General features: G+C 54.0%; 1 protein-coding gene across 1 annotated transcript in view; it reads left to right on the forward strand.

Annotated features, from left to right (window-relative positions):
* POGLUT1 (protein O-glucosyltransferase 1) overlaps positions 1-27,467 on the forward strand; it is a gene marked incomplete at its 5' end in the record, with an annotated part of 62,658 nt that overhangs the window by 34,770 nt on the left and 421 nt on the right. Inside the window, 4 exons of the mRNA XM_075580596.1 lie at positions 9,095-9,194; positions 22,238-22,296; positions 23,924-24,091; positions 26,368-26,424. Coding sequence (XP_075436711.1) covers positions 9,095-9,194; positions 22,238-22,296; positions 23,924-24,091; positions 26,368-26,424 — 384 coding nt within the window. The remainder of the gene's footprint in view (positions 1-9,094; positions 9,195-22,237; positions 22,297-23,923; positions 24,092-26,367; positions 26,425-27,467) is intronic.

The following is a 27,467-nucleotide window of genomic DNA, read 5'->3' on the forward strand; positions in this document are numbered from 1 at the left end:
CCTAACCTGTTTTTTTTTAAGGGGACGGGGCCAACTCTCAATGGCTTCAACTTTATTGAGCTGGGGTTTTACTGTCCCCCTTCCCACAACATAGCCAAGATATTTTGCTTCTGCCGAGCCGACTGAACATTTAGCTGGGTTGGCTGTAAGACCCGCCTCCCGAAAGGTTCTCAACACTGCCTCAACCTTTTGTAGATGTGAGTCCCAATCTGGACTATGAATTACCACATCATCTAAGTACGCTGAGGCGTAGTTCGAGTGTGGGTGTAAGAATGTATTCATCAACCTTTGGAAGGTTGCAGGTGCCCCATGAAGGTCAAAGGGTAAGACAGTATACTGAAAAAGAGCATCAGGTGTGGAGAAGGCCGGTTTCTCTTTTGGTGACTCTGTTAATGGGATTTGCCAATAACCCTTTGTAAGATCTAAAGTGGTTAGAAAACGGGCCCTCCCCAACCTCTCAATTAACTCGTCTACCTGCGGCATAGGATAGGCGTCAAACTTCGAGACTTCATTTACTTTTCTAAAGTCATTACAGAACCGTATTGACCCATCTGGCTTAGGTACCAAGACAATAGGGCTGGACCATTGACTATGGGACTCCTCAATTACGCCTAAGCCTAAGGCCCCACTCCCAGAGTCAGCGCACCCGCACTGCAGACAGGCGGTGCGCTGACATACACAGACCGCGATATGCGGTCTGTAGGGAGCGGGAGCCAGAGCGGGAGGTGGGCGGGAGTGGGAGGCTTGACAGGGAGGGGGCGTGGCTTGAGCGGAGGGACCCGCTACTCTCCCCCCCCCTCCCTCCACGGACTCGGGCTGGAGCTGGAGCTGGAGCTGCTGAGGGTAAGTTTAAACACACACACACGCAGGCACTCATACATACACACACACACACACAGGCAGGCACTCACGCACTCATACACACACAGGCAGGCACGCACGCACTCAGACACACACACAGACAGGCACTCACCTGCTTTCACTCCACACTCCTCCCCGCTCCCCGAAGCCTCTCCTGCTCCCGCAGCCTCCCCTCCCCATTGGCTCACAGCCACACACGTGACGCGTCAACGCTAGGAAACACCATTCTCTTGTGTCTCCTAGCGGCTGACGCGCCACAGCGTGTAGTGCGCTGTGCCGCCAGGGGGGACCGGGACTGGCTCGCGAGGATTCCCCTGCTGGTGGGGAACTCGCGACATGGCCGCCCGCGCCAACGAGCGCAGCGGGACCGAGGCCTAACTCTAGCATCTTCTTTCCCTCTGACTGAATAGCCCCTCTTCTGGCTTCTGGGATTCTATAGGGTCTTAACTTAATGGCTACGCCCGGCTTGGTGACGATATCATGGGAAATCACCCTAGTTTTCCCTGGTACGCTGGAAAATACATCCCTGTTCCTTTTTACCAAGTCTACAGCTTCTCTGTATTGTTCAGGGGTGAGTTCTGCCGATATTCGAACGAGTGGTTCCTCCCCTTTCCCGGATTTATTAGCTACTACCGTCAGACATACCTCTCTATCCTTCCAGGATTTTAATAGATTTATGTGATCGATTTGCTCTACCTTCCTCCGATCTGGCTGTCGAATTTTATAATTTACCGGGCCGACCTGTTCAAGAACTTCATATGGCCCTTGCCAATGTGATAACAGCTTGCTTTAGGCCGTGGGAACAAGGACCATTACTCGGTCCCCTGGTCGGAAGCTGCGAACCGTAGCCTGTCTGTTGTAAAGGTTCCGTTGGGCCCTCTGTGCCTCTTCTAGATGCTGTCTGACTATGGGGGTAATATGCGCAATACGGTCTTTCAAATCTTCCACAAATTGGACGACATTTTTCCCTGGAACAGCTTGTTGCTCCCACTCTTCTTTGAGGCTATCCAGAATCCCTCTTGGGCATCTCCCATACAGGAGTTCAAATGGGAAAACCCCTGTAGAGGCCTGTGGAACTTCTCGGATAGCAAACAAGAGATAAGGCAACAAGGTGTCCCAGTTCTTCCCATCACTAGCAACCACCTTTCTCAACATCATCTTCAACGTCTTATTGAATCGTTCTACCAGTCCGTCCGTTTGCGGATGGTACACAGAGGTTCTTAGGGACTGTATTTTTAGCTCTACACACAAGTCTCGCATAAGCTTAGATGTAAACGGGGTGCCCTGATCTGTTAAAATTTCCTTCGGTATCCCGAGTCGGGAGAAAACCTGTAACAATTCCTTAGCTATGGCTTTGGAGGAAGTATTACGTAAAGGCAGCGCCTCTGGGTAGCGAGTGGCATAGTCTAGGATCACTAGGATGTAGTGATGACCCTTGGCAGATTTCTCCAAGGGAACCACTATATCCATGGCGATCCTCTCAAATGGGATTTCAATAATAGGCATAGGGATCAATGGGGCCATCAAACTTGGTCGGGGGGCTGTCAACTGACACCCGGGACAAGAGGCACAGAATCTCTTTACTGCATTATATATCCGTGGCCAGTAAAATCTTTTTAGGATTCTTTGCTGTGTCTTCTCTACTCCCAGATGACCCCCCAATAAGTGAGAGTGTGCTAGCTCCAGGACCTTCCTTACTAATGAACTGGGTACTAGCAATTTTTCTATTTCTTGGCCCTCCTCTTGGCTCACATGGTATAACAAATCGTTTTTAATACAAAAATAGGGATAGGATTCCTTGGTTGTCCCTTCTACCGGGACTCCATTAACTTCTACTGCCTGGCTAAACCCATTTTTCAACTGGGGATCATTAGCCTGCTCCCTACCAAAGTTAGTCAGGGAAAGTTCTAGACTTCCAAAACCTTCTTCATCTGGAGTTTGGCCGGTTACCTCCACGGGTGACTCGGACACCTGAGCATCAACAGGCCCTGTCTCGGACAACTCCTCTCCCTCTGGTCTCCCTCCGTTAGGAGTAGTGGCCAGTGCTAACTGGGGTGGGGGCGTACCTCTTTTTTTTTCCTTCCTACGTTCTCGTTTCGACTTAGGTGTTTTAGACACCTCGGCGACTAATTCGGGGTCTGTAAATGGAAAAAGCTCATCTGAAGTAGGATTGTTTAAGGTGAGCTGTCCTCTGATCAGGGAGTCAAAACCAGGGAAATTACAGCGTAACACTAGGGAATTGGGTAACTTTGGTACAATTGCTGCCGTAGTTTGGATGACTTGCCCCTCGACTTTCACTTTTATCAGAGTCGTAGTGTACGGAAGCGTACACCCATGCACACATAATACCCGCAACTTCTCACCCTGGTGTAATCGGAGAGGCTTAACCAGCTTCCCTGATACCAAGCTAATATTACTCCCTGAGTCTACCAGGGCGGAGACTGGTTTACCATTTAAAATCACAGTGGTGAGAAAGTTGTGGGTACTTTTTCCCTCGCGGGTCATACCCACCACTCCACAAAATTCAGACTTCACAGAGCCATACGCACACTCCATTGGCTCAGACAACTGTGGGCAGTGAGCCTTAATATGCCCTGTCTCCCCACACTCAAAACAAACAATTGGCCCAGTTCGTTCTTGAAACCCTTTCTGAGATTTAGAGTTTCTGTCCCTATCCGGGTTTTCTTCCACCCGCTCAAATTGTGCGAACGGTCGTGGGTCCTGGCGCCAGCGCTGGCCTCTACTGTTCGTGTTGGGACGTGGGTTGTGGTTTGTGCGAGGGGGGCTTGACATTTCACGGGTAGCCAGAAACTGCTCCACTGCGCCTACCATGGCATCACAAGAGAGGGGATCTCCCTGCCCCACCCACTGTTGAAGGTCCTGGGGTAACGCTCGAATGAAGCGGTCCAACACCACCATCTCAAGGATCCGTGCCGGGCTATATACCTCTGGTTTTAGCCACTTGGACGCTAGGTGAATAAAATCCCATAACTGGGACCTGGGTGGCTTCTGTTCCTGGTATCTCCACGTATGGAACCTCTGCGCACAAACTGCGGGAGTCACACCAATCCTTGCAATGATGTCGCTTTTCAGACAGTCATAGTCTGCTGCGGCTTCTTCGTCGAGGTCACAATACACTTTTTGGGCTTCCCCCAGTAAAAAGGGTGCGATAATCCCAGCCCATTTGGAGCGGGCCCAACTTTCCCGGGAAGCGATTTGCTCAAAGGACCTGAGGTATCCCTCGACGTCATCGTGCAGCGTCATTTTCTGCAGGTACACGTTCGCCTGGACGGGCCGCGGCGGGGCCGTACTGGTCCAGTCCATTTTAATCTGGGCCAGCTGCTCAATCAGCTGCCTCTGGGTTCCTGCGATAACGTCAAGCTGGGCTGCAAGTATCCGGTTTGTCTCACATTGTGCAGCCGCGCTTTCTTGTCCCTGTTTGTTAGCTTCCCGCTGAACAGCGGTGCTGTGCACTAAGGCCTTTACAACGTCCTCCATACTGATAGTTACCGCGTGGACAGGTTCCACCAGTCGCAATCTGTAGCTCCGCCCCTTTTACAGGGTGTTCGACTTCCCACTTCTGACACCACGTGTGGCAGGATGGCCGTGGTAAGTGAGGAGACAACATGACTTTTCTGGTGAAATAGTGCTGGTGGATTTATTTGTCCAAAAAGGGTAACTAAAACAATGGGTACACTGTCCCTTTAAATTAAAGTTAACCAAAAACCTAACCCCGGTCGGGGCACTGACTAAACAAAAGTGCAGGCTAACTACCTGGCTGGCTCGCTAACCTAGTCCAGCCCAACAATGTTCAGCAATAGCTGTTGGCTCCTTACCTGGGAGCTTTATTCCCCCCTTGGGACAGGATCAATCTGAGCAGCTTGTGTCTGTCAACACTCCTCTGTCTTCCCTCTGTGCCTCAGAGAGAGAGACTGCCGCCCCAGAGGCATTTCCTCTTCCTGTTTTAAAGCAGGTGAGCTAGCTTAATTTGAATCACCTGTGGACTGCTTAACAAGCTGGGTTAACCCCTCGTCTACTGGAAAGCATGCATACTGCCATCTCCTACTAACATATACAGAGTCAATGACCGTGTCACAACACACACATATACACACATATGCACACACACACACACACACACACACACATATATACACATATATATCTCTCTCTGCTGTCTCAGTGCTCCCCCTCCTCTCTCTCTGCTGTCTCAGTGCTCCCCCTCCTCTCTCTCTGCTGTCTCAGTGCTCCCCCTCCTCTCTCTCTGCTGTCTCAGTGCTCCCCCTCCTCTCTCTCTGCTGTCTCAGTGCTCCCCCTCCTCTCTCTCTGCTGTCTCAGTGCTCCCTCCTCTCTCTCTGCTGTCTCAGTGCTCCCCCTCCTCTCTCTCTGCTGTCTCAGTGCTCCCCCTCCTCTCTCTCTGCTGTCTCAGTGCTCCCCCTCCTCTCTCTCTGCTGTCTCAGTGCTCCCCCTCCTCTCTCTCTGCTGTCTCAGTGCTCCCTCCTCTCTCTCTGCTGTCTCAGTGCTCCCCCTCCTCTCTCTCTGCTGTCTCAGTGCTCCCCCTCCTCTCTCTCTGCTGTCTCAGTGCTCCCCCCTCTCTCTGCTGTCACAGTGCTCCCCCTCCTCTCTCTCTGCTGCCTCAGTGCTCCCCCTCCTCTCTCTCTGCTGTCTCAGTGCTCCCCCTCCTCTCTCTCTGCTGTCTCAGTGCTCCCCCTCCTCTCTTTCTGCTGTCTCAGTGCTCCCCCTCCTCTCTCTCTGCTGTCTCAGTGCTCCCCCTCCTCTCTCTCTGCTGTCTCAGTGCTCCCCCTCCTCTTTCTGCTGCCTCAGTGATCCCCCCTCTCTCTGCTGTCTCAGTGCTCCCCCTCCTCTCTCTCTGCTGTCTCAGTGCTCCCCCTCCTCTCTCTCTGCTGTCTCAGTGCTCCCTCCTCTCTCTCTGCTGTCTCAGTGCTCCCCCTCCTCTCTCTCTGCTGTCTCAGTGCTCCCCCTCCTCTCTCTCTGCTGTCTCAGTGCTCCCCCCTCTCTCTGCTGTCACAGTGCTCCCCCTCCTCTCTCTCTGCTGCCGCAGTGCTCCCCCTCCTCTCTCTCTCTGCTGTCTCAGTGCTCCCCCTCCTCTCTCTCTGCTGTCTCAGTGCTCCCCCCTCTCTCTGCTGTCACAGTGCTCCCCCTCCTCTCTCTCTGCTGCCTCAGTGCTCCCCCTCCTCTCTCTCTGCTGTCTCAGTGCTCCCCCTCCTCTCTCTCTGCTGTCTCAGTTCTCCCCCTCCTCTCTCTCTCTGCTGTCTCAGTGCTCCCCCTCCTCTCTCTCTCTGCTGTCTCAGTGCTCCCCCTCCTCTCTCTCTGCTGTCTCAGTGCTCCCCCTCCTCTTTCTGCTGCCTCAGTGCTCCCCCTCCTCTCTCTCTGCTGTCTCAGTGCTCCCCCTCCTCTCTCTCTGCTGTCTCAGTGCTCCCCCTCCTCTCTCGCTGCTGTCTCAGTGCTCCCTCCTCTCTGTCTGCTGTCTCAGTGCTCCCCCTCCTCTCTCTCTGCTGTCTCAGTGCCCCCCTCCTCTCTCTCTGCTGTCTCAGTGCTCCCCCCTCTCTCTGCTGTCACAGTGCTCCCCCTCCTCTCTCTCTGCTGCCTCACTGCTCCCCCTCCTCTCTCTCTGCTGTCTCAGTGCTCCCCCTCCTCTCTCTCTGCTGTCTCAGTGCTCCCCCTCCTCTCTCTCTCTGCTGTCTCAGTGCTCCCCCTCCTCTCTCTCTGCTGTCTCAGTGCTCCCCCTCCTCTCTCTCTGCTGTCTCAGTGCTCCCCCTCCTCTTTCTGCTGCCTCAGTGATCCCCCCTCTCTCTGCTGTCTCAGTGCTCCCCCTCCTCTCTCTCTGCAGTCTCAGTGCTCCCCCTCCTCTCTCTCTGCAGTCTCAGTGCTCCCCCTCCTCTCTCTCTGCTGTCTCAGTGCTCCCTCCTCTCTCTCTGCTGTCTCAGTGCTCCCCCTTCTCTCTCTCTGCTGTCTCAGTGCTCCCTCCTCTCTCTCTGCTGTCTCAGTGCTCCCTCCTTTCTCTCTGCTGTCTCAGTGCTCCCCCTCCCCTCTCTCTGCTGTCTCAGTGCTCCCCCTCCTCTCTCTCTGCAGTCTCAGTGCTCCCCCTCCTCTCTCTCTGCTGTCTCAGTGATCCCCCCTCTCTCTGCTGTCTCAGTGCTCCCCCCTCTCTCTGCTGTCACAGTGCTCCCCCTCCTCTCTCTCTGCTGTCTCAGTGCTCCCCCTCCTCTCTCTCTGCTGTCTCAGTGCTCCCCCTCCTCTCTCTCTGCTGTCTCAGTGACCCCCCTCCTCTCTCTCTGCTGTCTCAGTGACCCCCCTCCTCTCTCTCTGCTGTCTCAGTGACCCCCCTCCTCTCTCTGCTGTCTCAGTGATCCCCCCTCTCTCTGCTGCCTCAGTGCTCCCCCCTCTCTCTGCTGCCTCAGTGCTCCCCCTCCTCTCTCTCTGCTGTCTCAGTGCTCCCCTCCTCTCTGTCTGCTGTCTCAGTGCTCCCCCCCTCTCTCCACTGTCTCAGTGCTCCCCCCTCTCTCTGCTGTCTCAGTGCTCCCCCTCTCTCTGCTGTCTCAGTGCTCCCCTCTCTCTGCTGTCTCAGTGCTCCCCCCCTCTCTCTGCTGTCTCAGTGCTCCCCCCTCTCTCTGCTGTCTCAGTGCTCCTCCCTCTCTCTGCTGCCTCAGTGCTCCCCCCTCTCTCTGCTGCCTCGGTGCTCCCCCTCCTCTCTCTCTGCTGTCTCAGTGCTCCCCTCCTCTCTCTCTGCTGTCTCAGTGCTCCCCCCTCTCTCCGCTGTCTCAGTGCTCCCCCCCTCTCTGCTGTACCCCTGTAGGACGAGCCGTGAGAGGGACCCGCTGATCCTGCAGTCTCAGTGCTCCCCCTCCTCTCTCTGCTGTCTCAGTGCTCCCCCCTCTCTCCGCTGTCTCAGTGCTCCCCCCCTCTCTCTGCTGTACCCCTGTAGGACAAGCCCTGAGAGGGACCCGCTGATCCTGCAGTCTCAGTGCTCCCCCTCCTCTCTCTCTGCTGCCTCAGTGCTCCCCCCTCTCTCTCCGCTGTCTCAGTGCTCCCCCCCCTCTTTGCTGTACCCCTGTAGGACAAGCCCTGAGAGGGACCCGCTGATCCTCCTGTCTCAGTGCTCCCCCTCCTCTCTCTCTGCTGTCTCAGTGCTCCCCCCCTCTCTCTGTTGTCTCAGTGCTCCCCCCTCTCTCTGCTGTCTCAGTGCTCCCCCTCCTCTCTCTCCGCTGTCTCAGTGCTCCCCCTCCTCTCTCTGCTGTCTCAGTGCTCCCCCCTCTCTCCGCTGTCTCAGTGCTCCCCCCCTCTCTCTGCTGTACCCCTGTAGGACAAGCCCTGAGAGGGACCCGCTGATTCTCCTGTCTCAGTGCTCCCCCTCCTCTCTCTCTGCTGCCTCAGTGCTCCCCCCCTCTCTCTGTTGTCTCAGTGCTCCCCCCCTCTCTCTGCTGTACCCCTGTAGGACAAGCCCTGAGAGGGACCCGCTGATCCTCCTGTCTCAGTGCTCCCCCTCCTCTCTCTCTGCTGTCTCAGTGCTCCCCCTCCTCTCTCTCTGCTGTCTCAGTGCTCCCCCCCTCTCTCCGCTTTCTCAGTGCTCCCCCCCTCTCTCTGCTGTACCCCTGTAGGACAAGCCCTGAGAGGGACCCGCTGATCCTCCTGTCTCAGTGCTCCCCCTCCTCTCTCTCTGCTGTCTCAGTGCTCCCCCCCTCTCTCTGCTGCCTCAGTGCTCCCCCCTCTCTCTGCTGCCTCGGTGCTCCCCCTCCTCTCTCTCTGCTGTCTCAGTGCTCCCCCTCCTTTCTCTCTGCTGCCTCAGTGCTCCCCCCCTCTCTCTGTTGTCTCAGTGCTCCCCCCCCTCTCTCTGCTGTACCCCTGTAGGACAAGCCCTGAGAGGGACCCGCTGATCCTCCTGTCTCAGTGCTCCCCCTCCTCTCTCTCTGCTGTCTCAGTGCTCCCCCCCTCTCTCCGTTGTCCAAGTGCTCCCCCCCTCTCTCTGCTGTACCCCTGTAGGACAAGCCCTGAGAGGGACCCGCTGATCCTCCTGTCTCAGTGCTCCCCCCCTCTCTCTCTGCTGTCTCAGTGCTCCCCCCCTCTCTCTGCTGTACCCCTGTAGGACAAGCCCTGAGAGGGACCCGCTGATCCTCCTGTCTCAGTGCTCCCCCCCTCTCTCTGTTGTCTCAGTGCTCCCCCCCTCTCTCCGTTGTCTCAGTGCTCCCCCCCTCTCCCCGCTGTACCCCTGTAGGACAAGCCCTGAGAGGGACCCGCTGATCCTCCTGTCCCGGGGAAGCCCGGATGTGGTTGATGCCGAATACACAAAGAACCAGGCCTGGAAATCTGAGCGGGTGAGTGGGTGGGGGCAGTTAGTAGTTGGGGGGACAGAGGTGTGAGTGTGTAATGGGGCGAGGCATTTAATAGTGAGGGTGTAATGGGGAGGGGTCACTTTGTACTGGGGGTTAGAGTTTGGAGGGAGTAATGGGGAAGAGTCAGTTAGTACTGAGGGCAGAGTTGGTAGGGTGTAATGGGCGGGGGCAGTTAGTAGTGGGGGTATAGTTGGTAGGGTGTAATGGGGCGGGGGCCGTTAGTAGTGAGGGTATAGTTGGTAGGGTGTAATGGGCCGGGGGCAGATAGTAGTGAGAGTATAGTTGGTAGGGTGTAATGGGACGGGGGCAGTTAGTAGTGAGGGTATAGTTGGTAGGGTGTAATGGGGCGGGGCCAGTTAGTAGTGAGGGCAGAGTTGGGAGGGTGTAATGGGGCGGGGGCAGATAGTAGTGAGGGCAGTCCGTGTTCTGGTATATTACTCACACAGGTTACCTTCTATTCGCTGCGTGTCCATGTTCTGGTATATTACTCACACAGGTTATCTTCTATCCTCGGCGTGTCCATATTCTCATTTATTACTCACGTGGGTTATTCTGGAACCAGGGTCACGTGTAGGATGTGAATGAGGCCAGATAGCTTAACTCATCCCTTTTGAAAGCACAACAAGTCCTTATTTATTTCTTGACTTTATTGGGAAAGCATCAGACACATAAAGGCACTTGTAGATGTTGTGGAGTGGTAAGAGAGTGCTTCTCTATGTGGAGTGCTTTGTATCAAGGGAAGGTAAAAACGGAATGGCCTTGCCAGGGGGTAGATAGCATGAGAGGTACTCACTCAGCCTGCTTAGGATGGAAAAGGAAGTGAGTAATCTTTGTCACACAGGAATAGTGACAGGACTATGCTACCTGTGAATAGAGACAGGGGAGTATGGAAAAGTCCACTTAGCCAGGGGGATTAAAGAGGTTGGCAAGTCAACCAGCTACTGGCAGTGTAAAGAAAAGAATGTGTAACAATAATGTATCGATTACACAGGCACTGTCTGTTTTCAGAGCAGGGAAAACATGCAACTGAAATATAAAGGGCTAGCAGGCAGAGCTGCAATGGGGGGAACAGAAATGAACAATCCTGTTCCAGGACACTCCCCGTCTTATATCTGGAGATACCACTATAACTAAATTATGTGGAACATATGTAAATACATAACAACAATGCATAACATCACATTCACATAACAATGCGATACCAGGCCGGTACCACTGGCTCCAAGGTTCCTTGGCCAAGGTCTTTTGGCAAAGGATGCTGGATGGATGCACCGGTCCAGGCTAGCTGGGTGCTCCACAATGTCTTTTTGTGAAAGTCTCTGCAATTGTTTCTTTTTAAACGTGTGAGAGAACACTCTTTTTGCCTCTGTAGTTTTATCTACAGGGTGCAACCTTTTGTAGATATGCCAGTCGTGGCAGCCGGTTGCTTTACCACCTGGCGTTTGGCGGCAGGAGATTGCTATGTGCCCGAGATGCGCTACTGCTCGCAGGAGGGCCGTCCACCTTGACAAGCGATGGAATTGATGTGATCCAAACTCATTTCTGGGCAGTATGTTTGTGAGTAGAACGGATGCTTGGGGTCTTATTTCTAGATCCTTTTCGGGATCTTTAAGTTCAAAGTCTTCAACTAGGGTTGACGGTGTTTCATCGGGTTGCGTCAGAAGCGTTGGTCCTGGAAGCCACAACGTACTTTGTAGATGCGCTGCGGACACTGATCTGGTAGCATGGTCTGCAGGATTTTGGTCTGTGGGCACATGGTGCCATTGTTCTGGTTGGGTTAATTTCCTGATCCTTTCTACTCGGTTGGCCACATATACATATAATCTTCTTTTTCTGTTACATATGTAGCCTAGTACCACTTTACTATCTGTGTAGAACCTGACAGAATCTGGTTTGCAGTCCATTTCGTTTTGAATGAGTTCCGCCAATTCTACCGCTAACACTGCGCCACATAGCTCGAGTCTGGGTATGGTGTGGTCGGGTTGTGGCAACAGTTTAGCCTTGCCAAGGTTGAACTGGTGTGGTGACTTCCATCCGCGTCTGTAGTTTTTAGGTAGGCCACCGCTGCTATGGCCTTTGCTGAGGTATCTGAGAATACGCAAAGCTCTTTGCTGTGTGCAGCGGTGAGAGATGTGGGCGAGTAGGGGCGTGGGATCTGAAGTTGCTCAATGACCTTCAAATAATCCTTCCACGTTTCCCACTCTTTCCGTCTTTCTTCTGCTCCTTCTTGGGCCGTCCTTCTGAGCCCATAGAGTCACTACAGAGGTTGTGTCGATTTAAATATTTTTTTAATACCCTGTACTGTATTTTATATTCGTTCAGAGACATTAAAATTGAATTTGAACTATTTCACCAATCACGTCCCGTGATAGAGTGTCCCTAACTAGGCTTCCTGTTCCTGCGCTCTAATATACTTTCCTTACCGCGTGAGCACCTCACTTTACATGTCATGACGCTGTATCGGGGTATCGTCTGTATCTGTACAGGAAGCTGTAGCGGGGTATCGTCTGTATCTGTACAGGAAGCTGTAGCGGGGTATCGTCTGTATCTGTACAGGAAGCTGTAGCGGGGTATCGTCTGTATCTGTACAGGAAGCTGTAGCGGGGTATCGTCTGTATCTGTACAGGACGCTGTAGCGGGGTATCGTCTGTATCTGTACAGGAAGCTGTAGCGGGGTATCGTCTGTATCTGTACAGGAAGCTGTAGCGGGGTATCGTCTGTATCTGTACAGGAAGCTGTAGCGGGGTATCGTCTGTATCTGTACAGGAAGCTGTAGCGGGGTATCGTCTGTATCTGTACAGGAAGCTGTAGCGGGGTATCGTCTGTATCTGTACAGGAAGCTGTACCGGGGTATCGTCTGTATCTGTACAGGAAGCTGTAGCGGGGTATCGTCTGTATCTGTACAGGACGCTGTAGCGGGGTATCGTCTGTATCTGTACAGGAAGCTGTAGCGGGGTATCGTCTGTATCTGTACAGGACGCTGTAGCGGGGTATCGTCTGTATCTGTACAGGAAGCTGTAGCGGGGTATCGTCTGTATCTGTACAGGAAGCTGTAGCGGGGTATCGTCTGTATCTGTACAGGAAGCTGTAGCGGGGTATCGTCTGTATCTGTACAGGACGCTGTAGCGGGGTATCGTCTGTATCTGTACAGGACGCTGTAGCGGGGTATCGTCTGTATCTGTACAGGACGCTGTAGCGGGGTATCGTCTGTATCTGTACAGGACGCTGTAGCGGGGTATCGTCTGTATCTGTACAGGACGCTGTAGCGGGGTATCGTCTGTATCTGTACAGGAAGCTGTACCGGGGTATCGTCTGTATCTGTACAGGACGCTGTAGCGGGGTATCGTCTGTATCTGTACAGGAAGCTGTAGCGGGGTATCGTCTGTATCTGTACAGGAAGCTGTAGCGGGGTATCGTCTGTATCTGTACAGGAAGCTGTAGCGGGGTATCGTCTGTATCTGTACAGGACGCTGTAGCGGGGTATCGTCTGTATCTGTACAGGAAGCTGTAGCGGGGTATCGTCTGTATCTGTACAGGAAGCTGTAGCGGGGTATTGTCTGTATCTGTACAGGAAGCTGTAGCGGGGTATCGTCTGTATCTGTACAGGACGCTGTAGCGGGGTATCGTCTGTATCTGTACAGGAAGCTGTAGCGGGGTATCGTCTGTATCTGTACAGGAAGCTGTAGCGGGGTATCGTCTGTATCTGTACAGGAAGCTGTAGCGGGGTATCGTCTGTATCTGTACAGGAAGCTGTAGCGGGGTATCGTCTGTATCTGTACAGGAAGCTGTAGCGGGGTATCGTCTGTATCTGTACAGGACGCTGTAGCGGGGTATCGTCTGTATCTGTACAGGAAGCTGTAGCGGGGTATCGTCTGTATCTGTACAGGACGCTGTAGCGGGGTATCGTCTGTATCTGTACAGGAAGCTGTAGCGGGGTATCGTCTGTATCTGTACAGGAAGCTGTAGCGGGGTATCGTCTGTATCTGTACAGGAAGCTGTAGCGGGGTATCGTCTGTATCTGTACAGGAAGCTGTAGCGGGGTATCGTCTGTATCTGTACATGGGGAATAAGTCCTTTCTGAGGCTCCTCAGCCATACACAAATCCTCTGACTGTAGAAGATTACGGGTGTGATTGGCGGCATTCACGGCAGCGTTCACGGCAGCGTTCACGGAAGAATAACGAGTGAATGCCGCGTGAAATACAGCAGAGTTCACGAAAACGGCTCCGCGAAATGTTCGGATAATGGCCGCTGCATCTGTACCGGAGTCGATGAGGCCGGCTGCCTGGCGATCTCCAATGGTCACTGGTCGCAAATGCTTCCTCCGGACATCATTCGCTACAGGATGCCCGCCTGCCTCCACTGCTGTGTCGCCTGTAGAGGGTGTAGGGACCGCCGCCTGCCTCCACTGCTGTGTCGCCTGTAGAGGGTGTAGGGACCGCCGCCTGTCTCCACTGCGGTGTCGCCTGTAGAGGGTGTAGGGACCGCCGCCTGGGTCCGCTGCTCGACCTGCTGGACAGCTGCTCGCTGCTCCTCAGTTGGTGCCAGTCCCACTGAGGTGACTGGTTTTGCTGCTGGAGTGCGTTGCCCCGGATGGGGGTGACTGGAACGGCGCAGGTCGGGGCAACCGGGCTTCAGGTGCCCGGTCCGGTTACAGTGCTAGCATCACGCCCCATGTGCGAATCCTGCGTGCTTGGCTGCATCCCCCCCAGTGGAAGGCTTTGTCCTCCAGGTTGGGACTGTAGAAGAAGCCTCTGCAGGCTTACCTGCCCGACTGGCAGGGGTTACCACCGGGGGTGCCACCCGTTTCCTATGCTGGGGCAGGGTGGTCACAAATTAGTCTGCCAGGGTGGCTTCCTCCTCGCAGTTTGCTGGCTTGCGGTCAATGACCCACTCCCGGACCTCTGGCAGACATCTCCGGATACCCAGAAAGCTCTAAGAAACCCCCCAAAATTACCTCAAAATATATATATGTATATGTGTCAAAAGGAGTGCTACTGGGCGTGGCTGAATGTATACAACAAGAAACACAGAAGTCCAGAGCAACATCCAATGGGACAAAAATACACAGTGAATGTAACGCTGGGCTCACCACAGACAAGGCGGGACCGCGAGGCCGAGGTGGAGGTAGGTAAAAACGCCACACACAGCCGCGAGGGCGTGTCTGGAAAGTAGGATTATCGAGGTAGCCAGGTCGGGATTGGAGGGGTAAGGTTAGTCGTAATACTTGCCGGGGTTGGAGAGTAGCGGGACGTTGCAGGTACTATAAGCCATGGTCTGGCGTGGAGAGTAATCGAGGTACGGTGCCAAGGTAGGCTGCTGACGCGAGTCCCGTGCGTGCCGATCGCGCGCCGAGTCCTGATGGCCGGTCCCTGAAGGAGAGGTGCCCTGGCCGGCGGAGAGAGTGGGAGCGGTTGAAGGTAAGTGGGGAGCGCACTGAGGGATGCATGGCTCCCCGATTCTTACAGTGAAATACCTATATATCTCTTGAAAAGGGGTTATTTAGTTAACCCTTTGGCCAAAGCGTACAAGCCTGCGTGCCACTTCAAGGCATGGCCAATCCGCAGGTCCTAACACTAACTGATTAAGATTCTTATTTACCTCTATGATTAGAGGAAGAGTGGTCCTAGCATTGAACCTGTCACACCCAGCTGCATGAAAAGAAAACCCGCTTACTTGGAAAGTGGGGAGGGGCGAGCTTTGAACCCTGGGACTTGGTCATGTTAGTGTTAGGACCTGCGGATTGGTCATGCCTTGAAGTAGCTCGCAGGCTTATACGCTTTGGCCAAAGGGTTAACTAAATGACCCTTTTTCTAGAGATATATAGGTATTTCACTTTGAATTTTTGTCACATTGGATGTTTCTCTGGACTTCTGTGTTTCTTGTTGTATACATTTAGCCACGCCCAGTAGCACTCTTTTGACACTTATACACATACATACATATATATACATATATACACTATATATAGTGGTGATTTGGGGGGTTTCTGAGAGCTTGCTGGGTATCTGTGTGTTTGTTAACTTTGTCCAGCTGGCCTCAGCTGTGTTGGAGGTTAGCGGCTCCTCCCTCCCAGGGCTTAAGCTCGCCCCTTATACACCGCGTGATTTGTTCGAATAACGGCCGCTGCATCTGCACCTCTTAGAGTGTAAGCTCTCTGGGGCAGGGATTTCCTTTCCTATTGTCTGATTTTGCTGCACTTATGGTATTATAATTCCCTGTACTGTGTTTGTGTCTCTTGAAAAGCGCTACGGTGGGCGCTATATAAATGAAGATTAAAATACATACAGTACATAGGTACATACAGTACATACATACATACATACCGTACGTACAGTACATACATACATACCGTACATTCAGTACGTACATACGTACAGTACATACAGTACATACATACAGTACGTACATACGTACAGTACATACAGTACATACATACAGTAGGTACATACAGTACGTACTTACATCCATACAGTACGTTCATACATACAATACATATATGCATACATACAGTATGTACATACATCCATACAGTTCGTACATACGTACAGTTCATACATACGTACAGTTCACAGTACACACATACGTACAGTTCACACAGTACATACATATAGTGCATACATACAGTACACACAGTGCATACGTACCGTACACACATATAGTATACATATAGTGGATACAGTGCAGTTCATACATACAGTACGTATATACATAAAATGCATACAGTACGTACATACATTACGTACATACATACAGTGCATACATATAGTATACGTATAGTGCATACGTATAGTACATACGTATAGTACATACCTTACATACATGAAGTAAGTCCGTGTATTTGGCTTAGGAGAATAAGTCGTGCTTGGAGAGTATAGAGACGTTACACATATAGAGACGTTACACGTATAGAGACGTTACACGTATAGAGACGTTACACGTATAGAGATATTCTGGAAGCCAGAGGGTCACGTGGTGATGACTTAGCTCAGATAGTGTCAACTCGCCCTCTTTTCCAAGCACGACAAGGTCTGTTTCTTTTCTTACTTTATTTTGGAGAAAGCAGGGAAAAACAGTCTCTTGTGTAGAGGTGTAGGTCTTAATATCTCTGTGTGTGCTTAGTAGTAAAGGGAGGTGAAAAGATAATCCTACAGCACCATTACAGGGGTTACAGCCAGGTACTCACGAGTCCAGAGCAATGGTGGAAAGGAAGAAGCAATGTATGCTGGGTGGTAAGATAGTCTGGGGACAGACCATCTGTGGGCAGAGCAGAGGGGGAGAAAGCAGACTAGCCCATTTGAGAGAAAGGCTGGGGCTGCCATGGCAACTCACAGGAGTGTCTGGGGAAGCTACAACATGTAGCAATAATGTTGCATCTTTAATGCAGCAAGCTGTTGGGAGAGGGGAAATGGCACTGTATTTGTGTGCAGAGCCAAACACATACAGCTGGCACTAAAGAGCTGACAAGCAGGGCTGCGAGGAAACGGGGGGGGGGGGTGAAACAGAAGTGTAGACAGGGGTATACCTGTTCCATGACACTCCCCGTCTGGTATCTGTAGATGCCACTATATAACATGCTATGTGGAACATATGTGCAATGCAAACATAACATAACAACATAATAATGCAAAGTCCATGCCCACATAACGATGTGATACCGGCCGGTACCACTGGCGTTGAAATCTCTTGGCAAAGTCTTTTAGCAAGGGATGTTGGGTGGATGAACCGCTCCAGGTTTGCTGGTTTCACCACAATGTCTTTCTGTGAAAGTCTCTGGCACTGTTTCCTTTCAACTTTGTGAGAGAACAGTCCCTTTGACTCTGTAGTTCTCTCTACAGAGTGCATCACCTCGTGGATGTGCCAGTCATGGTAGTTTGTCATCCTATCACCTGGCGTTTGGCGGGAGGAGATGGCTTTTGGTTCCTTGCGGAAGCGGATTAATGTCCCTGGAAGACTGATCGTCAAGTCTGGTCCAGTGAGGAGGGCGTCGTTCAGGTAGACTCCCTGGAGCTGAGCGCTAGGGTTGAACACTACCCGGATTTGATCGGGTTCCTGAGTGTGGTAGGCCCCAGGTGATTGGAGGTACCGACATTCTTCACCTTTCTTCATTAGAGGTGCTGGCTTTGCGTGGCCGGTAAGGAATATCTTTTGGGTGAAGGCCACAAAGTTGCTTTTGATCTCCGGCTCCCTTTGTGGGTTGCGGCGGAGCGAAGTGAGCCTAGAGATGTCAGGTTCTCTATTGTTCAGGAGGCGTCTTTTTGGTGAATGGACTGGTAGCGGAGTCACCCAACTGCTTAGTCCGTCTTTAGAAAGCTCCTTGACTGTTAACTTCGGGGATCCTCTATCTTCCCTTGATGGTGTTTGCTTGTCATCGTTCCTTGTTGTCTGGAACACTGTGCACCGTAGGTCATCGGTACATTTCTCTTGCACGAGAACATCTCCGCGTAGTTTGGTGAAACGCTTTTGTGTTTCTTTGTTAACTGCCATCGGGAGGTTATTTTCTCCCTGGACGTAACGAAGAAAAGTCTCTTTTGCCCTAGTAAATCCCTTTATGAAATGTCTCTGTGGCTGTCTCTTTTTAGACGTGTGAGAGGACAGTCCCTTTGACACTGTGGCTTCACCTGTGGGGCGTAATCTTTTGCGGCTATGCCAGCCGTGGCAGTTGGTTGCTCTGTTGCTTGATACTCTGTGGAGAGGAACAACTGTACGTCTTAGTTGTGCCATTGCTCGCGGGAGTATTGTCTGATTGTTTATTGTTTTTTGGACGATCCCTTTGTCGGTCACCTTTGGGAGGTTACTCTCTTCCTTCGGTGGAATCGACTCATCATCCTTGGCTGTCTGGACTGCTGAGCATCCTAAGCCATTGTCGCATCCCATCGACGTGAGGATGTCTTTGTTGGCCTCAGGGGTATGACCTTGTCTTTCCTCTTCACTTAGCCCTTCGGTCACTTGGAGATGGCCAAGACATGGTTCAGAGAGAGATGTGTGTCCACATTCTGTCACCACCGTTCTGCGGGCATCAACGTAGTCTTGCCCGTGCTCTTTGTTGGTGCATGAGTTGCCCACTATCACCCATCCTAGGTCGAGTCTTTGGGCGTATGGCGCATTGTGGGGTCCGTTATGCTGTTTACGGACTTTATGTACCCTCATGATGTCCCTACCGAGCAGCAGCAGGATCTTGGCGCCTTGTTCTACCGGCCGGATGTAGTTGGCCATTCCTTTGAGGTGGGGGTAATGGCGTGCCATGTCTGGTGTGGGAATCTCATCCCTGTTTGTGGCCATGTGGCTGCACTCGATGAGTGTGGGAAGGGGCATGTTCACTTTGCCGTCTATTGAGCATATGGTGTAGCCATTCACTCTTCTCCCTGCGGTCTCCATTCGCCCTGCGCACGTTCTGAGAGTGTAAGGAGAAGCACCGTCTTGTATGTTAAACATGTCGAAGAACTCTGACCTGACCAGCGATCGGTTGCTCTGGTCGTCGAGGATTGCGTACATCCGAATAGCCTTCTCAGGTTGTCCCTGGGGGTGCACTGCGACAAGGCATATTTTGGAGCAGGACATTTTGTCACCTTCTTTTCCGCAAACCTCAGTGCGCTGAGATGTGACGGATGTTGACTCTCCTTCTTTCTCCCCGCCATGCTCCGCTACGGAGGATGGGTTCTTGAGTTGGTGGAGTGTCATCGCCTCTGGGTGTAACGCTGTCACATGCTTGTCACTTTCGCACACTGTGCATTTGATCTCTTCTTTACAGTCCCTGGCTAGGTGAGTCGTGGAACCGCAGCACTTGAAGCAAATTCCGAATTCTCCAAGTAACCTCTTGCGTTCCTCTAGGGACTTCATCCTGAACCCAAAGCACTTGTTGAGTGGGTGTGGCTTCTTGTGTATGGGACATTCCCTGTTTGGGTCCCTTGGTTCCTTGTCTCCGGCGACCGACTGATCGGGAGTAGTTTGGGTCGTGGGGCGCACGTCCGTCCTGCGGGTCGAGATGGGTGTCTGGGGGTTACCATATCTCATCGCTGGTCTCTCGTTCCTCAGGCTGCTTGCACTGTATGTGGTTTGCGCACCTAAGAAGAAGCTGGGGTCGTTCCTCGTCCTTGCTGCTTCGCGAATGAAGCTCAAGAAATCTGAGAATGGGGGGTAGACGACTTGCTTCTCCCTTTTGTATTTGGAGCCTTGTGAGATCCATTTTTCTTGGAGGTTGAAGGGTAGCTTCTCCAGGATGGGTCTCACTCCACGAGCTGAGTCTAGGACGTTGAGACCTATTAAGGATTGGTCTTTCCTTGCGAACTCCAGTTCTTGCAGCAGGTCTCCAAGATCTCGTAACTTCGAGTAGTCTTTGGTTGTGATCTTGGGGAAGCTTTCGACTCTTTTGAAGAGCGAATCCTCGACTGCTTCGGGGCTGCCGTAGGATTCTTCCAGCCTTTCCCACACTAGGTCTAGACCTACTTGGGGTTGATGCGCTTTTGCTGCCCGCAGTCTTTTTGCGTACTCTCTGGATTCGTTCCCCAGGAACTTGACTAACAGGTTGAGCTCTTCCCTTGCTGAGAAGTCCAAGCTGTCGATTGCGTCTTTGAACGTGAACTTCCACGTCCGGTAGTTCTCAGGGCGGTCGTCGAAGCACATAAGCCCTGCTTGTACCAGGTCGCGCCAGATCATGTACTTGGCTATGTCTGTCAGACCTGAGGCATCGGCGTGTTTGTCCCGTTCTGAGGTAGTTGCTGGGACGGTCAGTGCGGTCGCCTCTTCCTTGGCGTGGACGCGTGATGGCTGCTGGCTAGTGTGAGGGGCTGTTTTCTCCCGCGTGGGTGTACCTGGATTGCGAGCCTGTTGTGGTGCATCCGTGTGCGCGCTGGCGTGTGGATCACTGTTGCGGCTGTGGCTATCCCAGGCAGCATGTGCCATTGATGGAGCAGCGTCTTCTCCTCGTGGTCCTAGCGAGTCTTCGGTGTCTGTGGTGTCACTCCCTCCGTGTTTATATGGTGCGCTGGTGTTTACACTGAAGAGGCTCCTTACGTAGTCTTCAGTGCGTCGGGCTGGATCCTGTGAGGCTATCCGTCTGTACGGTAGCTCCCCGCCGTCCTGTCTCGCAGCTGCTTCTAGGACTTCGGCTTGGGCTATGGCGGCAGCGGCTTCCTTCTCTTGATTGAGTGCCTCTAGATCCGCGTCTATTTCGGCCTTTTTGTGCGCAGCGGCATTGGCAGCGGCATTGGCGGCGTTCTGCTCCTCCTCTTCTATGCGCGCTCTTTCTGCCCTTACGGCTGCCTCTCTTCGACCATATTCGGCCCTGGCACGTGCGGCCTCTGCGGTGGCTCGCGCCTTGGTAGCGCTTGTGCTTGCGCTGGACGCGTTAGATTGCGCTGATCTTGCTGACCTTGAAGAATGTCTGGATGTGCTTGAGCGCTGTGACGCGGTCTCCAGGAGGAGCTCTTTTCTCACGCTTTGCGCATCTGTGATGGCGGCCCGCACGCGGCTGTCACGTGCAAGATCAATGTTGTTTTGTAAGTCTCTTTCTTGCAGGCTTTCGCCGGTGTTGGTTCTGGTCAAGTAGGTGATGTATGTTTCCGGCAGCCCTTGGTAGCACGAGTGATCAGACTTTATTTGAATAATTGCCTGCGCGAGCTGTTGTGCATTATCGCTAATACTAACAACATTGCGTAACTCCAATGCGGTTGTTTCCCAGGCCAACTCTAATTTAGCGCGGTGCGCTCCAATGTCAGTCTCATATTTTTCGCGGGCCTTTTGTGTCAGTGTGACTGTCCGTTTAGGCCTCTGTCTGCGCCTGTTGCAGTTGCGCAGCGGTCTCTGTGTCTGAGTGATCGCTTTCCTGCGTGATGTCTGGTGAGGCTCTGAGTTCTGCCATGCTGTAGGTGTGTGTAGGCCTTTTGCCAGTGCGTGTGGCGTGCAGTCTTTTACCTTGTCAGCGATGGGCGTCTGTCTCAGATGATGCCGAGCGGTGTCCTGCAGCGTGCAGCGTAGGGGTAGCTGTACTCACAGGTGTCCGTTGGCTCTGACCCGTGTCCGGCGGCGTGGCCCTTGATGGCGCTGGCCGTGGGAACGTGCGCAGGGGTAGGTGGGAAGGTGGCTCCTCACTATAGGGCTGTGCAGAGGGTGAACTCAGACAGAGAAAAAGGCAGTTAGGTTTTGTGTAAGAAGCACTGTTTGTTGCAAGGCTGCTGTGCAGTGTAGGCTGCTGCTTGTCTGTTAAGGCTGCAGGCTGCTTGCAGTATGAGCTACTTGGTGCTTTCTTTGTATGGTGTAGAGGCTTCTCTGTATATAATGGAGTCTGGAGTAGCAGCTCCTGTAAGTGTCTGTAAGGCACACGATATCTTTTCACTATTCTGGAAGCCAGAGGGTCACGTGGTGATGACTTAGCTCAGATAGTGTCAACTCGCCCTCTTTTCCAAGCACGACAAGGTCTGTTTCTTTTCTTACTTTATTTTGGAGAAAGTAGGTAAATACAGTCTCTTGTGTAGAGGTCTTAATATCTCTGTGTGTGCTTAGTAGTAAAGGGAGGTGAAAAGATAATCCTACAGACCATTACAGGGGTTACAGCGAGGTACTCACAAGTCCAGAGCAATGGTGGAAAGGAAGAAGCAATGTATGCTGGGTGGTAAGATAGTCTGGGGACAGACCATCTGTGAGCAGAGCAGAGGGGGAGAAAGCAGACTAGCCCATTTGAGAGAAAGGCTGGGGCTGCCATGACAACTCACAGGAGTGTCTGGGGGAGCTACAACATGTATCAATAATGTTGCATCTTTAATACAGCAAGCTGCTGGGAGAGGGGAAATGGCACTGTATTTGTGTGCAGAACCAAACACATACAGCTGGCACTAAAGAGCTGACAAGCAGGGCTGCGAGGAAACAGGGGTGGTGAAACAGAAGTGTAGACAGGGGTATACCTGTTCCATGACAAGAGACGTTACACGTATAGAGACGTTACACGTATAGAGACGTTACACGTATAGAGACACAGTGTAAGCAGGGGACTCCTGCCCTGCAGAGCTCACATTCTCACCTTTCCCACAGGACACTCTGGGGAAACCCCCTGCCAAAGAGGTGCCTCTGGTGGATCACTGCGCGTTCAAGTATGTCCTGTATACCCCTGTGTGTGTCAATTCCCCCCCCCTTATACACCACCTGTGTGTGTCAATTCCCCCCCCCTTAGACACCACCTGTGTGTGTCAATTCCCCCCCCCCCCTTATACACCACCTGTGTGTGTCAATTCCCCCCCCGCCTTATACACCACCTGTGTGTATCAATTTCCCCCCCCCTTATACACCACCTGTGTGTATCAATTCTCCCCCCTTATACACCACCTGTGTGTATCAATTCCCCCCCCTTATACACCACCTGTGTGTATCAATTCCCCCCCCCTTATACACCACCTGTGTGTATCAATTCCCCCCCCCCTTATACACCACCTGTGTGTATCAATTCCCCCCCCCCTTATACACCACCTGTGTGTATCAATTCTCCCCCCCTTATACACCACCTGTGTGTATCAATTCCCCCCCTTATACACCACCTGTGTGTGTCAATTCCCCCCCCTTATACACCACCTGTGTGTATCAATTCCCCCCCCTTATACACCACCTGTGTGTATCAATTCTCCCCCCCTTATACACCACCTGTGTGTATCAATTCCCCCCCCTTATACACCACCTGTGTGTATCAATTCCCCCCCCCTTATACACCACCTGTGTGTATCAATTCTCCCCCCCTTATACACCACCTGTGTGTGTCAATTCTCCCCCCCTTATACACCACCTGTGTGTGTCAATTCCCCCCCCCCCTTATACACCACCTGTGTGTATCAATTCCCCCCCCCCCTTATACACCACCTGTGTGTGTTAATTCCCCCCCTATACACCACCTGTGTGTGTCAATTCCCCCCCCTTATACACCACCTGTGTGTGTCAATTCCCCCCCCCTTATACACCACCTGTGTGTGTCAATTCCCCCCCCTTATACACCACCTGTGTGTATCAATTCTCCCCCCCCCTTATACACCACCTGTGTGTATCAATTCCCCCCCCTTATACACCACCTGTGTGTATCAATTCCCCCCCCTTATACACCACCTGTGTGTATCAATTCCCCCCCCCCCTTATACACCACCCGTGTGTATCAATTCCCCCCCCTTATACACCACCTGTGTGTATCAATTCCCCCCCCCCTTATACACCACCTGTGTGTGTCAATTCCCCCCCCTTATACATCACCTGTGTGTGTCAATTCCCCCCCCCTTATACACCACCTGTGTGTGTCAATTCCCCCCCCTTATACACCACCTGTGTGTATCAATTCTCCCTCTCCCCCCTAATCTCTCCCCCTCCCATCAGATACCTGTTTAATTTACTCCCCCCCTCTCTCACGCTCCTCCTCTCCCCTCCCCCTCCTCCTGTTTATTCCTTCTTTTCTTCCCCCTCTCTCTCACGCTCCTCTCTCTCACGCGCCTCTCTCTCACGCTCCTCTCTCTCTCACGCTCCTCTCTCTCACGCTCCTCTCTCTCACGCTCCTCTCTCTCACGCTCCTCTCTCTCACGCTCCTCTCTCTCACGCTCCTCTCTCTCACGCTCCTCTCTCTCTCACGCTCCTCTCTCTCACGCTCCTCTCTCTCACGCTCCTCTCTCTCTCACGCTCCTCTCTCTCTCACGCTCCTCTCTCTCACGCTCCTCTCTCTCACGCTCCTCTCTCTCTCTCCTTCTCCAGATACCTGTTTAATTTCCGGGGGGTCGCTGCCAGTTTCCGGCTGAAACATCTCTTCCTCTGCGGGTCTCTGGTTTTCCACGTGGGTGAAAACTGGCAGGAATTCTTCTACCCGCGGCTGGTGCCCTGGGTGCACTATGTGCCCGTGAGCCAGGACCTGTCAGAGCTGCGGTAATGCCAACAGTGACCCCCTCACCCTCCCATCATACCCTCACCCCATTCACCCCTCACCCACCATCACCCTAAACCCCCACCCCCACCACCCCATACCCTCCACACCCACCCATCACCCTATACCCCCACCCCCACCACCCCATACCCTCCTCACCCACCCATCACCCTATACCTCCACACCACCACCCCATACCCTCCTCACCCACCCATCACCCCATTCACCCCCTCACCCACCCATCACCCTATAACCCCACCCCCACCACCCCATACCCTCCTCACCCACCCATCACCCTATACCTCCACACCCATCACCCCATTCACCCCTCACCCACCCATCAGCCCATACACCCCTCACCCACCCATCACCCTATACCCCCACCCACACCACCCCATACCCTCCTCACCCCACCCATCACCCCATACCCCCTCACCCACCCATCACCCATACCCCTCCACCCCCCACCACCCCCATACCTCCTCACCCACCCATCACCCCATACCCCCTCACCCACCCATCACCCCATACCCCTCACCCACCCATCACCCCATACCTCCTCACCCACCCATCACCCCATACCCCCTCACCCACCCATCACCCCATACCCCCTCAACCACCCATCACCCCATACCCCCTCACCCACCCATCACCCCATACCCCCTCACCCACCCATTACCCCATACCTCCTCACCCACCCATCACCCACCCATCACCCCATACCCCCCTCACCCACCCATCACCCCATACCCTCTCACCCACCCATTACCCCATACCCCTTCACCCACCCATCACCCCATACCCCCTCAACCACCCATTACCCCATACCTCCTCACCCACAATCACACCATACCCCTCACCCACCCATCACCCCATACCCCCTCACCCACCCATTACCCCATACCTCCTCACCCACCCATCACCCCATACCTCCTCACCCACCCATCACCCCATACCCCCTCACCACCCATCACCCCATACCCTCCTCACCCACCCATCACCCCATACCCCTCACCCACCCATCACCCCATACCCCCTCACCCACCCATCACCCCATACCCCCTCACCCACCCATCACCCCATACCCCCTCACCCACCCATCACCCCATACCCCCTCACCCACCCATCACCCCATACCTCCTCACCCACCCATCACCCCATACCCCTCACCACCCTCACCCCCAACCCCTCACCACCCTCACCCATACCCCCTCACCCACCCATTACCCCATACCCCACTCACCCACCCATTACCCCATACCTCCTCACCCACCCATCACCCCATACCCCCTCACCCACCCATCACCCCATACCTCCTCACCCACCCATCACCCCATACCTCCTCACCCACCCATTACCCCATACCTCCTCACCCACCCATCACCCCATACCCCCTCACCCACCCATCACCCCCATACCCCCTCACCCACCCATCACCCCCATACCCTCCTCATCCACCCATCACCCCATACCTCCTCACCCACCCATCACCCCATACCCCCTCACCCACCCTACCCCCTCACCCACCCATCACCCCATACCCGCCCCCTCACCACCAATCACCCTATACTACCCTCACCTTCCAATCACCCCATACCCTCCTCACCCACCCATACCCCATACCCCCTCACCCACCAATCACCCTATACTACCCTCACCTTCCAATCACCCCATACCCTCCTCATCCACCCATACGCCTCCTCACCCACCCATACCCCTCCTCACCCACCCATACCCCTCCTCACCCACCCATACCCCTCCTCACCCACCCATCAGCCCATACTCCCCTCACCCACCCTTAACCCTATCCCCCCTCTCACCCTTTCATCAACTCCACACCCTCCCATCACCTCATGCCCCCCTCACCCTCCCATCACCCCCCTCCTCTCACCTCCCCATAAGCCCCCACTCACACTCGCCCTCACCTCCCCATAAGCCCCCACTCACACTCGCCTCTCACCTCCCCATAAGCCCCCACTCACACTCGCCTCTCACCTCCCCATAAGCCCCACTCATACTCGCCTCTCACCTCCCCATAAGCCCTCACTCACACTCGCCTCTCACCTCCCCATAAGCCCCCACTCACACTCGCCTCTCACCTCCCCATAAGCCCCCACTCACACTCGCCTCTCACCTCCCCATAAGCCCCCACTCATACTCGCCTCTCACCTCCCCACAAGCCCCCACTCACACTCGCCTCTCACCTCCCCACAAGCCCCCACTCACACTCGCCTCTCACCTCCCAGAAGCCCCCACTCACACTCGCCTCTCACCTCAGGGAACTGCTGCAGTTTGTGAAGGAGAATGATGAAGAAGCCAAGAAGATCGCAGAGAGGTACGAGACGCCCACACCCAGCCTTACTGTGTGACCTCTGACCCCCCACACCCAGCCTTACTGTGTGACCTCTGACCTCACGTCCCTCTGCGGCAGGCGTGCCGTGAGATTCCTGGGGGGGGGGAGGGGGGTGGCACGCAGTGCTTACAGAGGCCCCGCACGCTTCCCCAAAGTATATAAACGCAATGCCGGGGAGCGCACGCTCTGTAACCTCCCTTACCGTGTCTCCGGCGCCTTCTGGCGACGCATCACCATGGCAACGCGGAGGGAAATGACGGCGCAGGGGTCAGAACGCCGGAGACAAGGTAAGGAGTGGGGGGGCGCACAGGGAAATTTTGCGCCCCCTGCTCTATGGCCTGACCTCTGACCTCACGCCTTCCACATCATGGCGTCTCCACTGTATAAGGCTGCGCTTATAGTGCGGCGACGCGACGTCAGGCTGCGGTCACTGGAAAATCAAACAGAGCCGACTTCCAGCGATCGCGACCAATCCGGCGCTCTGCCGCTCTGCCGCGCTTAATATCGACACACGCGACAGCGGCAATGCATTTGTTTTGCCGCGACGTCGCTGTCGCTGGCACTATGAGTGCAGCCCTATTCTGGGACACTAACCTCCTTTCTCCCCATGCCTTCCCCCCTCCCCCAACCTTCCCCCCTCCCACCACCTTCCTCCCCCATTCCCCCTCCCCCCACCTTCCTCCCCCATTCCCCCTCCCCCCACCATCCTCCCCCATTCCCCCACCCTCCCCTCTCCCTCCCACCCTCCCCTCTCCCCCCACCTTCCCCCTCTCCCCCACCTTCCCCTCTCCTCCCCACCCCTCTCCCCCCACCTTCCCCCCTCCCCCACCTTCCCCCCTCCCCCCAACTTCCTCCCCCCTCCCCCCACCTTCCTCCCCCCACCATCCTCCCCCATTCCCCCACCCTCCCCTCTCCCTCCACCTTCCCCTCTCCCCCATTCCCCCACCTTCCCCTCTCCCCCATTCCCCCACCTTCCCCCCCACCCCTCTCCCCCACCCTCCCTTCCCCCCCACCCTCCCTTCCCC

Source organism: Ascaphus truei (assembly GCF_040206685.1).
Source record: "Ascaphus truei isolate aAscTru1 chromosome 3 unlocalized genomic scaffold, aAscTru1.hap1 SUPER_3_unloc_9, whole genome shotgun sequence".
Lineage (NCBI taxonomy): Eukaryota > Metazoa > Chordata > Amphibia > Anura > Ascaphidae > Ascaphus > Ascaphus truei.